Source organism: Calonectris borealis, chromosome 3, assembly GCF_964195595.1.
Source record: "Calonectris borealis chromosome 3, bCalBor7.hap1.2, whole genome shotgun sequence".
NCBI classification, from domain to species: domain Eukaryota; kingdom Metazoa; phylum Chordata; class Aves; order Procellariiformes; family Procellariidae; genus Calonectris; species Calonectris borealis.
The window spans coordinates 116,144,606-116,158,590 of NC_134314.1; the positions used below are offsets into that span (position 1 = coordinate 116,144,606).

Sequence of the window (13,985 nt, forward strand, 5' to 3'; positions counted from 1 at the left end):
CAGTGCTGTGAGTGAAAAGCTGGTCTGGACCTAATGGAGAATGCTGGTGCTGCCAAAGGGAAAATCAGCTCAGAAGTGTGACTGCTCTCTTCAGTAAGAGATGCCACACACAAAGAATGTTAAACAAGCTTAGGATATTATCAAAATAGTGTTATTTAAGGGCCTTACTAGGTGCTTGGATGGCAAAGAGTGGAGGGACTCTTTAAAAATCTTGTTACATTTTCAGAGCAAGGAATTCTGCTTTTAAAGGTACGTTTAAAGTGATAAACTTGCCCTGTGGATGTGGTGGATAAAGTATCTCAGGTGGTGCAAGAAATGGGGAAGGCAAAACACTTCTGCCCTCCCTCACCTCACCTGATGGTATGACACTGGAGGGCTAATTAAACCTCAGAGAGAACTGGCTGATGACTTGCAGCAACCAGATTGACTTGCAGCAGCAAGAGGATGTAGAGCAGGTTTCTTCCTTCAGGAAAGCTTGTGTTGTCTGTGACAACTTCAGTTGGTGCAACTGCTGCTGCGAGAAATACTCGCCAGACAGACTAATTCCTGAAAGATAAGACGACATGTAAGAATACCAAAGCTGGAGGAGAAAGCCTTCTGTACAGAGATTTTGCTGCGTGATTCCAGTTGACACAGCTGTGTCAGTAAAGCCAATGTAGAGAATTCCTGACCAACTCTTACAAGTAGTGTTTGGAGCATTCCGAGTATCTATGTCCAGTGCCAGCAGAAGGGAAACACTTTGGTGCTGTTGTTACTAGAAATAAAAGGCTCACTGAACTTCCCTGGGGTGACATTAAAACGGGTCCTACAAGGCATGAACAAATAACTAACTGGAGCCTTCTACACAGAGGCTCTCTTTTACATCTGGAAAAGACTCTCTTCAGGATTCGTCATAGGCAGTGGTACACTAGACCTATCTGAGCAACCAGCCAAGGTTATGAGTTACACTGGAGAGGAAAAAGTGGATTTCTAATAATAGGAGGGAGATGAGCAACAGGGTACTAAATTTTGAGTCACTAGTGATTAAAATTGAGGCTCTCCTGTACCACAGTAGCTTCTTGCTTTGGAGCTTGGGGCAGAAGAGCACTGCAAGAAAAGTGGAAGGTGTCAGTTCTACATGTAGGTACTCACTGAGTGCAGCTGCTGCTGTAGGATACCTAGAGCACATAAGGCTTGATTTGACTGCTGACCTTCCCTGGAAGGGGGAGAACTTGGCTTATGCTAGCAGCAGCTTGCCTTTTGTGGGCTAGAGGAAGGTGGTCTCCAAAAGAGCTTGCTGGTGGTGTTACTACAGTTGCACATCACCAATAATATGCAGAGTACCTATAGGTCCTGTCCGAGTCACTCTGATTATGTACCATGTTCTTGCTATTGATTTTTCTGAATCTCTGCCTTTCTTTTCCCTCCTTGCTTCAGAGGAATCCCAGGAAGGTGAGAAGTTACTGGCAATCAGTTTCTTTTTTCTGAACTTGATTGACTTTTTCTGCCACCTTCTAAGAGCCACTTTTCCTAACAGCTGAATTCGTGTTTTAGGTGTTTTCCAAACTCTTTGAAGTCCTTAGACGCCGAACGATTCGCCGTGCTCTTACATCAGTGCCGCGACAGCGACTCTCATCCAACAATAACAAGAAGAAAAACTAGCCAGTATTTTTAACTTTCTTTCTGTATCTGAAGTGTTCACACTTACACATATAGGACAATAAGCTGGACCGTCTGGGCCGGTCTGCATAAATGCTGTAACCATACCAGACTGATGCTGCATATAGGGTATGGAATTGCACATCCATCTTCTAGGAACTGTAAAGTGGTTTTAATTCAGTGAAATACTGCTGTATAGGAGGGATATCACTTGTGTCCATAGCGTGTGACTGATTTAACCTCATTACTGTAGCAGCAAAACTCATTTCTCTTTCAGTTTGTGTCAGACTTCAGCATTCTAAGTTTTTTCATTATTTCAAGTCTCATCTCTTTGTATGTTTTTATATTTTATTTTCCTTGGTTATCTCATTTTTTTGTTTCTTTTGCACATTTCTCATTCCACAGGTGTTGAAGCCCATGAGCGATAATTTGATGGAGGATCATATGAGGCAGTCTGTAAAAAACTCTATCAAAGCAGGCCTGACCGAGCAGGTGTCTCACCATGCCAGACTAAAGACAGACTGACAGTTCATCTCCTCTTCAACTCTACCCTCTCATCCTAGACATGCTTGCTGTACCATGAGAACTCAATAATAAAAAAAAAAAAAATAAAAATAAACCAAAGTTTACAATCAACTGTAGAAGTAGTTTAGTGTGACTGGCTTCACAGATTGCTGCCATCACCTGAGAAGAGTAAGTTTGTCAGTGCTCTGCTTCTAAGACAAACTGGTGCCATGGAGACCGCTGGGGGTGGGAGGGAGGGTGTCTGTTTTGGGTATCGTCCTGGTGAACTGTGCATGTGAGTGTTTGGGGGGTGTATGGGGAAGGGATCTTCCCCCAGTGTTCGAGTTGATGCAGTCTCTGGCTTACAGTGGGAATCTGTCCTCTGCAGGAGGTAATTTCAGGGAAGTATAATGATCAGACCCACATAAGGTGTGCTCTCACCAAATGTACCCAGCTCCATAACGTCCCCTTGCCACCTATAACGAGTGTTTCTGTGTTTCGAGAGTATCAAGTCAGTGAAGCCATTAGAGCCACTACATTACAATATGTATCTTGCTTTATTGCCTTTTATACCAGTGTTACACAAATGCATGTGTTGGTTCCTCACGCCACCGACAGCAGAACTGACTTGTGAGGGAGGCAGTGGGTCAGAGCACATGGTGTCTTGCCTTGAACTCGCAGACCTGGTCCCGAGGGAGGTGCATATCAGAACTGAGCTGTCTTTTTCTGCAGTTTAGCCTTCATGTATATAATATTGCCATTAATTCTACTGGGGGAGAAATTCCATCCAAAAATGTTGCCTACAGCTACCAAGCAATGAGTTAGGATTGTCTGTACAGTGTGTTTAGTTTTTATTTTTTAAGAAATCACAGATAGGGCATGTATATGAAATATAAATATATAAATACAATTTTGTATCAAAGTTTTGTAGTTTATGGCAAAACCTGGTTCTGTGATAGCTAAGTGCAGTCCCTGTAAAGGAATGTTTGTGGCTCATGTAAATGTGTGAATGCATCAATAATTTGAAGTTTTTTGATATATTTGTGATATTTACCTGCCTTGAGCACTGCAATCTCTCACCCCCTTGGGAAAATCAATGGGAATGTTTGTTGTGAAACTCTTGTCTTCTGTTGCATTTTAAAGTTATTTCCTGTAATTTATTTTCAGTACATGATTAAAATCAGTTGTGTATATATGAAATGAAATTCGTGCTTATTTTTAAAAGATGTTTGAGTATGTATTCTACTACATAAACTATGTCAAATACTTATCCTGACAATTATATGAACAAATTGTCTATTGTAATTCATAGTTTTCTGTTGAAGCCGATGTTCCTCTCATGCTTGTCTCTGAAGGGTGACATCTGTCTAGCTCATATCCCCTCCTTGTATAGGAAAACTTTCTGGTATTCTAAAGCACGCTTCTTGACTTGTGGAGTTGCTTGTCAGCTTCTGCCCTCCAACAACTGTATCATTCTGAAATCTTGTTACCGGCTCTATTTTCACTCTTGACTAAATCGGTATCAACTAAGGCATTTTCAGATGTGTGGAGTGTAAAGGCAGCTAAATAATTAACTGCTGTAGTTTCAGCTGGAAATGACTGTGTGCAATAGCTGTTTTTTTGCATTCCTAAATGGTAACAATTTCCATCAACATTTGAGCTTCATCAGTCTCCCCTCTCTTGGTGAGGGAAATCATCTGTCTAGGACTAAAGCAATTGCACTGTGACTTTTGTACCATAAAGAACTGCTGGGGAGTGGTGGTTACCTGCCCTCTGGAGATGAGGGCTCAGCTCCAGGTGAATGATGCTGAAGATGAGGTAGGAATGTTGCATTTTATGATATCTTCTCTCAAACTGTACAGATTAAATACTGTTATTTAAACAATCTAATGCTTTGGTGATGAATCTCTTTTTTTCTTTGTTAGTCGAACAACTAGAGTCACACAGGGTGCTTGGAGGGCCATGCTTGCCTTTGCTGCTTGCATTCTCCGGGAAGGTACGAGTCGGATTTGAGGCTGTGCCATGCCCTGCTTGCCCTGCAGTGATGGTGAGAGCAGAACTCTGTCCAGGATGTGGACAGTGAAGCTGGAAGGCTTTATCCAGACTACCCTTCTAGTAGAGGACTAAAACAGGGTATGTAGGGGCAGAGTTCCTGAACACTGTGCCAAGAAGTTGCAGAATTAAAACCCCTCAGCTTTGTCGGAGGGATGAAAGGTAGGAAGAAGGAGGGGCCAAGGTGATTTTTGGGAGGAGCAAGTGTGGGAAATAGATGATGAAGGGGATAAAAGGGGCTGGTCATGTGGCAACAGGTTGCTGGTGAGTGTTCTTGTCTGGCCATGTCTGTCCTGTTTTCACCCTCTTCCTGGGAGAGGGGACTCCATTCTATGTGCATGGAGGTCTAAGTGCCAACTGGAGTGGGACCTTGGGTCACAGGGGCTGTATGTTTGGAGTGCCAGCAAAGTGTAGACTGGAGCAAGTGGAAAGCAAGTGCCAGCAACTGCAGAGTGAGATTGTGTCAGGGTATGAATATCAAGCCAGATTTAGTCAGCAAGTAGGGTGAGGGGCTTGGGAGCCAGGTATTGAAGCAGCCGTAAGTCTGGGTGGGATACACATCTATTTCTGCATGAGGCAACTGGAAGGACCAGGAGGTCCAGAGGGTTGGAGAGTCTGGGGTTCAACTGAGACCTATTTGTATGTGTGTGACTCCCTCTATGGGAAGCAACTAGAAACAAAACAGGCCCTAAGGGCCAGTTACAAGACAGACTTGTGTCTGAAGGCTGGTTACTGTGGACATCCACAGTGGGTGTGTGCAAGGGTGGGCTGAACCAGCAGCTGGAGTGGGGCTGTGGGCCATGTCCATTTGCCAGCTACTAGAGCAGACTGGTGACCAGCTACAGGATGAACTGAGCCTCCTTGCCCAGTTACTGGAGGGATCCACAGCTTGCGTGTGTGTGTTTATTTCCCAGTAACAGACCTTCATTCTGATCAGCCACAGAGGGATAGGATGAGGGTATTGGTGCTGTTTGTACCATGCTGAATGGGTGGGGTGAGCACGTGTTGTGTGTGTGCCCACTGGGAACGCTGGCTCAGCCTTGCTGCTGGTTGCACATGGGCGCATGAAGCTGTAGCAGCCTCACCTCTATTGGGCAACCCCTTACAATTAGTATTCTTAGTAAAATAAGGTTGGTATTTCTCAACTTTTGCCTATGTACTGTTAAGAACATCAGGATCGTGCACAGAGCAGGTATAAGGGAAGAGAGGAACTTCAACTAGTGGAATGCATGGGGGCATAAAGGAGATAAATGCTCACTTTCTCTACCCAGGGCTCCTCTGCTACTGACTCAGGAAAGAAGCTCTGAGAGCTGTTCCAGTTTTGTGCAAACTGGTGGTGTACTAAGGCCTTGCTTTCCCCATCCTCCATGAGCAAGCAAAAACCAATTTAATGGAAAAAGCATAAAGTAGAACATGGTAACTTACCCCACACCAGCAGTATAGCTCTGGCCACTCTTGCCTCAAAAAGGATACAGCAGAGCTAGGTAGGAAAGCCACATGGAGGATACTATGGCTGGCAAAGTACAGCGTAATGCTGTAGGGAGACAGATTAAGAGATGACTGGGAAGATGTAACAAACTACACCATCAGAAAGGGGTGGAGAAAGCAACACAATAAAAGATACTTGCTCTTTTTGTTACTTCAATAAATGCTGATTAGAATGTATTTCTCCAGCTGGCATCAAGTTAAAGAGGCACTCAGCCTCACAAGCACCTGTTCAAGTCCCCCATTTCCTTGGGAGGAGAAATACTCATCCAGAGCAATGAGCGGTGTGATTTCTGGCTCCAGAAAGGCATAAACAACAGGAAATTTATTTTCTGGCTATCTTCTAACTCAGTTTTCTTAGAGCAGGCTAGGGACAGAGATTTTTCCTGTAGATGGCTGATCCTTAGAGTCAAGTTAAGGAAACTAAAAAGTTTAGTTTTGTGTAGCATGGCAGAGTGATAATGAAAGGGTGGAGAACAGGAAGCCCTGTATTTTATGAACCTAGATATACTGAGTGTCAAATGTTTTTTCAATTGTGCTAGCCAAGTATGGCACTATCTCAAAACTCCCTGCCTGCTACTATCTTGTGTTAAAGCAATTAAGCACAGGTTATGGTAAAACTTCCTTTTTTTATTGAAAAACATGGGCGGGAGTAAAGACATTATTTACACAAGTTCCCAAGTGCAGCTCAATTCAAGAACATATGATCAGGAATATGATAAAAGGATGTGGGTCCAAAACAGAATTATGGAGGCTACCAAGCAGTGCAAGTACAACTCCCTGGTAAATACGGACCTTCAGATAAGATCAGCAACTGCAACGAGAGAAAATGAGAGAAAGTAAGTATTCACTGAGTCTGCTGAGAGCCACAGCCCAGCAGTACAGCACGCCTAGGTTCCCAGGTTATTCCCCAGGGGAAGCAAAGATGGGTCGGGCTTGGGAATGAGGCGTGTCGCAGAACAAAGCATCTAGCATTTCTCTTTCAGATGCAGCACACCAGTTCCCCACTGGAGAAGGGTAGCAGCCTCGCTGGGGCTGGCCTGCGCTCACCGTTCATGGGCATCTCATCTATCTGGGTGGAGTAGTACTGCTCGATATCTCGCAGGATGCGAATGTCATCATTCTTCACAAAGTTGATCGCCACACCTTTTCGGCCATATCTGCCTGAGCGGCCAATTCTGTGGAGGCAGAAGGAAAGAGAGAATGCAACCACCTCGGGAAAGAGTAATCCAGCCACATGGTAAGGCTGAGCCTACCTGTGTATGTAGAGTTCTCTGTTATTGGGTAAGTCGTAGTTAATGATCAGGGACACCTGAGGCACATCCAGGCCTCTAGCCCAAACATCTGTTGAAATAAGGACTCGGCTGCAAAGAGAAGGGAACAGTTACAGTTGTTTCACCCTACCGAGGTGGGTGTGAGAGCTGAGAAGTTGTAGGCTCCAGCACACGGCATCCCCTGCTATTCTGCACTCCTCCCTCCCCACAGCACACTGGTAGCATCCACACTTTTGCTGAAAGGAAAGCTGTTCTACGCAGCATCACCAATCTTTGGTGAAGACAGATAGTACCAAGACAGCTTTGACCTTTCAGAAAGAGTCTGATGCTCCTCAGAGAGCCCAAATATTTTTTTCCTTGACTTATTTTAAATGCAGCAACTCCCAACCTCTTCAGCAAAATAAAACAGACTAACTCTATGCCTGTAAATATGAGCACCCCTTCCTGGAAAATGGCAATCTCCCAACTCTGCGACAGGGTTGGACAGGGGGATAGATGGGAATCAGAGCTCTTCCTAATTTGAGCTGAACAAGGCCTTCAGAGAGGAGAGGTTTTACGGGTTTCTGAGGCCTATTCCCTTCAGACACTAGAAGAAATCCTGCCCTGAGGTAGCAATGCTGTAAGCAACACTGTTCAAGGCATTTACCTTGCGCCAGATCTGAACTCTTTCATAATGGACTCTCTCTCCTTCTGTGGCATGTCCCCATGCATAGATGAAACTGTGAAGTTGGCTTCTCTCATCTTCTCTGTGAGCCAGTCTACCTGTGCAAACAGCCAAGCAGCCTGGGTTAGCTCTCTGCTCAGGAGAGCCAAATGCCCTAGTTGTGCTTGGAGAATGTTTGCAGAGACATAGGCTGGTAAGGACTGAGAGACACTTTAACAAGTGTTCTGAAGCTAAAGGAAGTAAATAATCCTTACAAAGCATCGGCTATATGATACAGGGCTCTACAAGCCCCGAAAGGAAACGAATTAAGGGCATTTATTCAGAAAGTGTGGTTTTGTTTCAGGGATTATAAGCAATTAGAAAAATAAGCACATTCTTACCTAATCAGTTCTACTTCTCTAAAAAGGCAACTATATCAGGTCTGCCTAAAAGCAGTTATTTAAGCTAGGCATATCCTGAAGACAAATGTTTAACCTCTGTTCTTACTGAACTATTCCCAAACGGGGAAACAAGCAGACCTCTTTGGTTTGTCCTAGTATTCTCCTCTGAAAGTAACATGCCCATCTGATGGCTGCTGTACCTTTCTCTTGGTGTTACAGAAGATGACAGCCTGGGTGATTGTGAGTGTGTCATAGAGATCGCACAAGGTGTCAAACTTCCATTCTTCTCTCTCCACAGCCACAAAAAACTGCTTGATTCCTTCGAGGGTCAACTCATCACTGTAGGGAAGAACAACAGCTATACCAGACCACAAATAGGTGAACACATACAATGCAGTTAGAAGGGCTGGGCGTGCTTCAGCGGAGATCACACCTCTGCCCTGTGTGCTGTGGGTTGCTGGGTCTATACACGAGTCCAAGTTGTTCTAGAAAGTCCCTGAAGAAGTCCCCTCCAAGAAGGGCCTCCAGCATGACCCACGCAACAGAGACTAGAACTCCCGGGGCACTCTCTCTGCTCTAGACAGCCAGCTTCAGAGGGAAACATTTCTGTTCTCATTGTTTTTACATTAAAGCTTCTTGACAAGAGAGGCTGAAGAAAGGTAAATGGGGCAGCGTAAGAGATCAGGCAAGAGGGAGGCTCCTCCTGTCAGGTTGCCTACACTTATTCCTCTTGACTCCTGCCGAGTTCCAGTGCATGAGGACCTGTGACACCACCAGACATAAGCTACACCTCCAAGGACATTCAGGATCAGTCAGCTAAAGGCTTTTTTGGCTTGCTATATAACAGCAAATTAATGGAGGAGGCCTACAAAAATTCTCTGGAGGAGCACAGGAATTGGGTAGGTGTGAAAGATGGTTTTCCAGGAGAAGAGACCGCTATACATGGGGAGGATGAGGGGGTGGGGGGCAATAAGGCTGAGCAGCAGCAAACAGAACTGGACAAGCATAAAGTCAGAGAGATGAGTCGGCCTCTGCTGGAAAACAGGACATGAGGATGTCTGCAAACATGCAGACAAACTGCAATGGTGAGAAGGAATGTGAGAAAGACTCTGCACATTTAAATCAGTTAATACTGTGAACTGCCCAGGGCTGGACCAACTCAAAGAGCTCCTGTTCTTCCCAAGGAAAATCACTCACCGTTTCACCAAGATGCGAATGGGGTCTGTCATGAATTTGTTGGTCATCTCCAGAATTTCATGAGGCAAAGTGGCGCTGATCAGAACCACCTGTGTAGCTGGAGGCAAGTATCTGTACACATCATAAATCTGCTCCTTAAAACCTGAAAAGCAAATCAAGTAGCACAGAACAGTCAGCACATCTTTCTCCCGAATATCCTGCTCTTTCACAATTTGGTTTGGAATTCAGTATTGGGTCTATCCTAGGAGACAAACATTTATGAGTGAATCAGTAACTCAAAGCCAGTGTCACTTATTGCTCACCTCTTCCTAATTTTCCCAAACCCACTACAACGTGGCCGTGGTACACAGTGAAGTATGAAAGGCAGTGCTCAAGAATTTCTAACTATTGAAAAGGACACTACAACTAAATCAGACAAGACACATTCAGTAGTTTAACCTGTTACAGCCTATAATTAACTATAATTGTCAAACTTTGACAAAACCAATTGTTTTTAGAAGCGGGACTGCCAGCTGGGACACCCTGGAATCTCAAAGAGATGAGAAGAAAGGAAGTAAAAGGGAGACAAATATTTTACCTTTATTAAGCATTTCATCTGCTTCATCCAAAACCAGCATTTTGATGGCACGAGTCCTTAAACTTCGACGACGGATCATATCTGTAAGATTTCACTTTGTAAGATGAAAAGACTCTGAAAGCAAGCGAGCCTACACTGCTCCCAGCTGCTGTCAGGGCATTTTGGTGGAGGAGGCATAGGCACTTCCCCAGTTGCCAACAGGGGCTGGTGTTTGGTGACGGAAGGCACATCTAAGGGCCACAGCGTGCCCACTCCACCCTGCAACCTAGGGGACATCTCTGCAGCTTGGCTAAGGGAGCACTGACTGCATGGAAGCTCTGGGAGTCCAAGCCATGGGATGGTACTTGCTAATTGCACAGGACAGGTGACCCAGTCTCCCACAGTAACTGCAGATGGATGTGAGAAATTCAAAATGCTACGTGAACTTTTCATCAACAGACTGGGGAAATCCACATCCTGTTTGAAAGAGCACATGGCTTTGTGTAATCCCTTAATACTGCGATATAAAAGTATTTGTTATTAGTGTGCTGTTCAAAGCCAGCCCAGTTCGGCAGCTGCTGATCTTCTGGGTTTTTTCACTTGTGAGCTCTATGTTCTCCCAGTGACAGGTGCTTGTGTAAGAAAGTGCTGCCTGTTTCTCAGAGATCCAGAAGATGTGAGCTTGAAGGCTAACGCTATCACTGTGGTAACTGCCATGAACAGTAAATATAAAAATCTTCACGCAATGAAACCAGAGAGTACCAGCTGCAAGGGCACCTGATTTAACAAAGAGAGTGCGATGGCCAGTACGCAGAAAATGTGGACCTAACTTTGACATTCAGATAGACCCAGCTCCTCTCTCCTCCAAGATTCTGAAGTATCTCCTGGGACTGTAATATTTTCTGCCGCCATATAGAGAAACACTTCAACAATGAAAAGCAAAATATAAACAGAAAATCCAAATACTATTCCTGTTGATTTCTCTCTAGTCTTTTCCAGCTATTACTACAGTAAGTTGTTACCTTGTTATACTTCACGTTGACATCACATTAATGGTGTCGCGATAAATGTAACTTTCATGCTATTTCAAATCTAAGTGCACAAAAGTTGCAGGAGGTTCCCATGGCTCCCAGGTCTGAACCTGGAGGTGATGTAGCCTCCCACATCTCCTTACCAAACACACGGCCTGGAGTGCCAGCAACAACATGCTGCCCATAATCCAGTTTTCGGATATCTTCGCCCACATTGGTCCCTCCAATGCACGCGTGACACTGGACATTCATGTAGTCTCCCAGAGCAAGAAGACCCTGTGTCGATACAAAGGAATGGCTTAATTAACTGAGCTCTCATGAAGTTTGTATTTGTGAAGAGATGCAGGTCTGCACAGCCATACAGTGTTTTTTTTAGAGAGATGTAAGCACAAGCAGTTAGAGAAATTTTTTTATGTCTGTTACCCAAACCTCCTCAACAGCAGGCTTTCAAACACTGGGAACTCAGTTCCCCAGGAATCACAACTGCTTTAGAAGTGCTGTCCTTAAAAATTCAGTTAGGAATGTGTAAAAACCTTAGACTGCTAGCCAATGTGGTCATGTAAGCAAGAGCGGATATAATGCAGATAAGCAAAACGGCCCCAGGCCTTGCAAGTGTTTTTACAGATGGCGATTTAAATGCTCCCACCTTCTGAATCTGTACAGCCAGCTCCCGAGTTGGTGCCAAGATCAATGCCTGGGTCTCACGAACCTGATTAAAACAGGTGATCACATGGTAGTTAATCACAGGGCAGATATCATCCAAGCATAAGAGAGATTACGGATCCCACAGTACTCTCAAATGTCACATCTGAAGGATTAATTCATAGAATTTTGTACTAAAACCTAGTGTTTGCAAACCTAGAAAGCTGCTCTCACACAGAGTATTTACACAGTAACAGCCTCTTAATTAAGTTACTTTTGACATGACACCACTTAAGCAGTTCTTTGATAACTCATGTTTCTTTCCAACCTAATTTCTAAGAACAATTATAAAAGTGTGTGCTTTTCTTGCAAAAGAATAGAAACAAATTTAAATCACTTCAATTTCATAAGCTCAGTTCAGATAAAAACCTTGCTTTGCACAAGGATTCCAAGATAATGTTTTAAAGGGTCACATTTGAATAATATTATGAGCATTTTACAGAAATCAAGCATATACAGCTGACCTTTTCATTTAGAATATGCAACATTTATTTTTATGTCCCCAGGCAGTGACAGGTGAATAACAATCTAAGCTTTATTTAAGAGGGTACTGGCCCACAGAAAATCATCATTTTATTCAACAGCATCTACACATTCAAGTTATACTTAAAAAACAATTGTATGGACACGATACTCCTGACTAGAACAAAAGCAAACATTTGACTGTCAAAAACCTAGGTTTGATTCTGTGCAATGTGTACCAGCTGTTCAGACAGGTTGCTGATGCTGTTAGTACTGTTTGAGGACAATGCTGCCTACTGATAGATTAATTTAGCACTCTAATAAGTATGTGAAAGAGGTCAGCTGTTAAAGCCACCTTTATAATTACAAGACTTTACCTGAACTTATTTTGCCAAGGTGGGTTTAACAGTTAAATTGTTACAGAGTACAGTCTGGTGAAATTTTCAGTCAGAAATTTGTCTGAAGTTCACAGCTCATAATTAAAAGATTCCAATGTAAAGCTTCATTTATTCACTCTAAAAACGAAGGTTTTTATGATGAAGACTCTACCGATTTAGTTAAAAACCACTTTCAGCATGTGCTATAAAACTACCTGTATATCCAGGCACTGTAGAACAGAGATGGAGAACGTTGCTGTCTTCCCTGTTCCTGATTGTGACCTGAGAAACAGATATTTGGTGAATACTCTGGATGTCTGGACAACCAATATAAGCAATTTCAATATATTCCACCCCTCTGCTCTTTGCCACTCCTTCATTGCAAAGAAGTCAATATTGCCAACAGCGTTTTGTTATGATCACAGCGTGATCTGCAGACAAGCAGCTTTGAGAACTGCAATATCAGGGATAAAGCACTCCATTGCAAGGTCCCCAGCTCTGGCATGTTTACTCCTTATCAGACCAGCATTTTAACTTCCTGCAATTTGTTGTACGTAATTTTTTTTCTTTTAAAGTAAATGGTGGATAAGCCAATACAATTTGGAAGGCTAGCAATTCCCCATTAGTGACCTAGAAAGGATTTTTTTCAGTGGGATGCATATCCTTCTTTGTCTCTAGAGACATAATAGGTTTTCTTCTGCTTACTTTTTGCCTTGATTGAGACTGCAACTGTCTCCATACTCCTCTGGCTTTGCTGGAAAACATTCCCAAGAGTCTCAGAGCCCTATTCATTGAGCACACACAATATCTCGGCTGAATCTTTATCACAGTGACATACCTAAACCTAATAAACTTTGACATTAACAACTGTTAACTGTCACAGTCTATGTGCAAGCTAGCCAACTTCACCCCGTATCGCTCGTGAGGCGATTTCCCTAATCCTGCCAAGCAGCAGCCGAGGACCACGGGTGACAGATCCCGCGCCCAGCTTCAGGCAGCGAGCGTGACTAACTACCCTCCTCCCGGGCCCGCAACCCCCTCAGGGCCCACGCCCCTCCCACCCGCAAGCAGGCCAAGCCCTCGCCCCCTCGGCGGCAGCCCCACTTACTGGGCGATCACGTCCCTCCCCTTGATGATCTGCTTGATGGCTCTCTGCTGGATGGCCGAGGGCTTCTCAAAACCTGCGGAGGCAGCCGTTACCATCAGCTGCGGCGGGGCAGCCCCGGAGCCGAGCGGGCGGCGGCTTCACCGCGCAGGCGCGCGGCCCCACATCCGGGCGCCGCCACCGACGACGAGTCCCTTCTCCCTTCCCTCTCCCCCTCGCTGCCGCCCCGCCGCGCACCGTAGGCGTAGATGCCGCGCAGCAGGTCCTCCCGCAGCCCCATGGTGTCGAAGGTGGGCGTCACGTCCACCTCCTCGCTCGTCTCGAACTCCACCTTCGTCATGTCCTCCTCCTTCATCAGCCGCTTCCGCGCCGAGCCGGCCGTCCCACCAGATCCCGCCGACCCCGACATGGCTGAGGCCTTCCCTCTCCCGCCGCCCTGCCCCTCACGCACCGGCGATGGCGCCGCCGCCGTGCACCGAGAGACCGCCCCGCTTGCGCATGCGCGGGGCTGTGGGCGGGAAGGCGGGGCGGCGTGCGCATGCGCGGATGGGCGCGAGG

General features: G+C 45.1%; 2 protein-coding genes across 12 annotated transcripts in view; one reads left to right on the forward strand and one right to left on the reverse strand.

Moving 5' to 3' along the window:
• ATL2 (atlastin GTPase 2) overlaps positions 1 to 4,032 on the forward strand; it is a 40,590-nt gene extending 36,558 nt beyond the window's left edge. For 10 of the 11 annotated variants that reach the window (XM_075147525.1, XM_075147529.1, XM_075147527.1 and 7 more), the window contains one exon: positions 2,044 to 4,032. In XM_075147525.1, the coding sequence (XP_075003626.1) occupies positions 2,044 to 2,163 (120 nt within the window). In that variant the 3' untranslated portion in view covers positions 2,164 to 4,032. Of the gene's footprint in view, positions 1 to 1,416; positions 1,432 to 1,533; positions 1,768 to 2,043 lie in introns of all 11 variants that reach the window. The other variant, XM_075147536.1, reaches the window with a different exon arrangement.
• A 2,256-nt stretch (positions 4,033 to 6,288) lies between these two features.
• On the reverse strand, positions 6,289 to 13,933 carry EIF4A3 (eukaryotic translation initiation factor 4A3). Its single transcript, XM_075147537.1, has 12 exons — positions 13,665 to 13,933; positions 13,431 to 13,503; positions 12,538 to 12,604; positions 11,428 to 11,490; positions 10,925 to 11,057; positions 9,772 to 9,852; positions 9,195 to 9,336; positions 8,198 to 8,336; positions 7,600 to 7,715; positions 6,936 to 7,043; positions 6,730 to 6,857; positions 6,289 to 6,493 (listed from the first exon to the last, which is right to left on the reverse strand). Exons 1-12 carry the CDS (start codon positions 13,834 to 13,836, stop codon positions 6,477 to 6,479), a joined length of 1,239 nt encoding a protein of 412 aa, XP_075003638.1. The 5' UTR covers positions 13,837 to 13,933; the 3' UTR covers positions 6,289 to 6,476.
• Between the last annotated feature and the right edge of the window lie 52 nt (positions 13,934 to 13,985).

Excerpts from the sequence above, each read along its gene's own strand:
- EIF4A3 (XM_075147537.1), bottom strand. The coding sequence starts at position 13,836 with ATGTCGGGGTCGGCGGGATCTGGTGGGACGGCCGGCTCGGCGCGGAAG. Across the intron at positions 11,058-11,427 it reads TGGCTGTACAGATTCAGAAG|GGTCTTCTTGCTCTGGGAGA; the intron begins GTGGGAGCATTT and ends GTATCGACACAG. Across the intron at positions 7,716-8,197 it reads TCTGTAACACCAAGAGAAAG|GTAGACTGGCTCACAGAGAA; the intron begins GTACAGCAGCCA and ends CTGTTTGCACAG.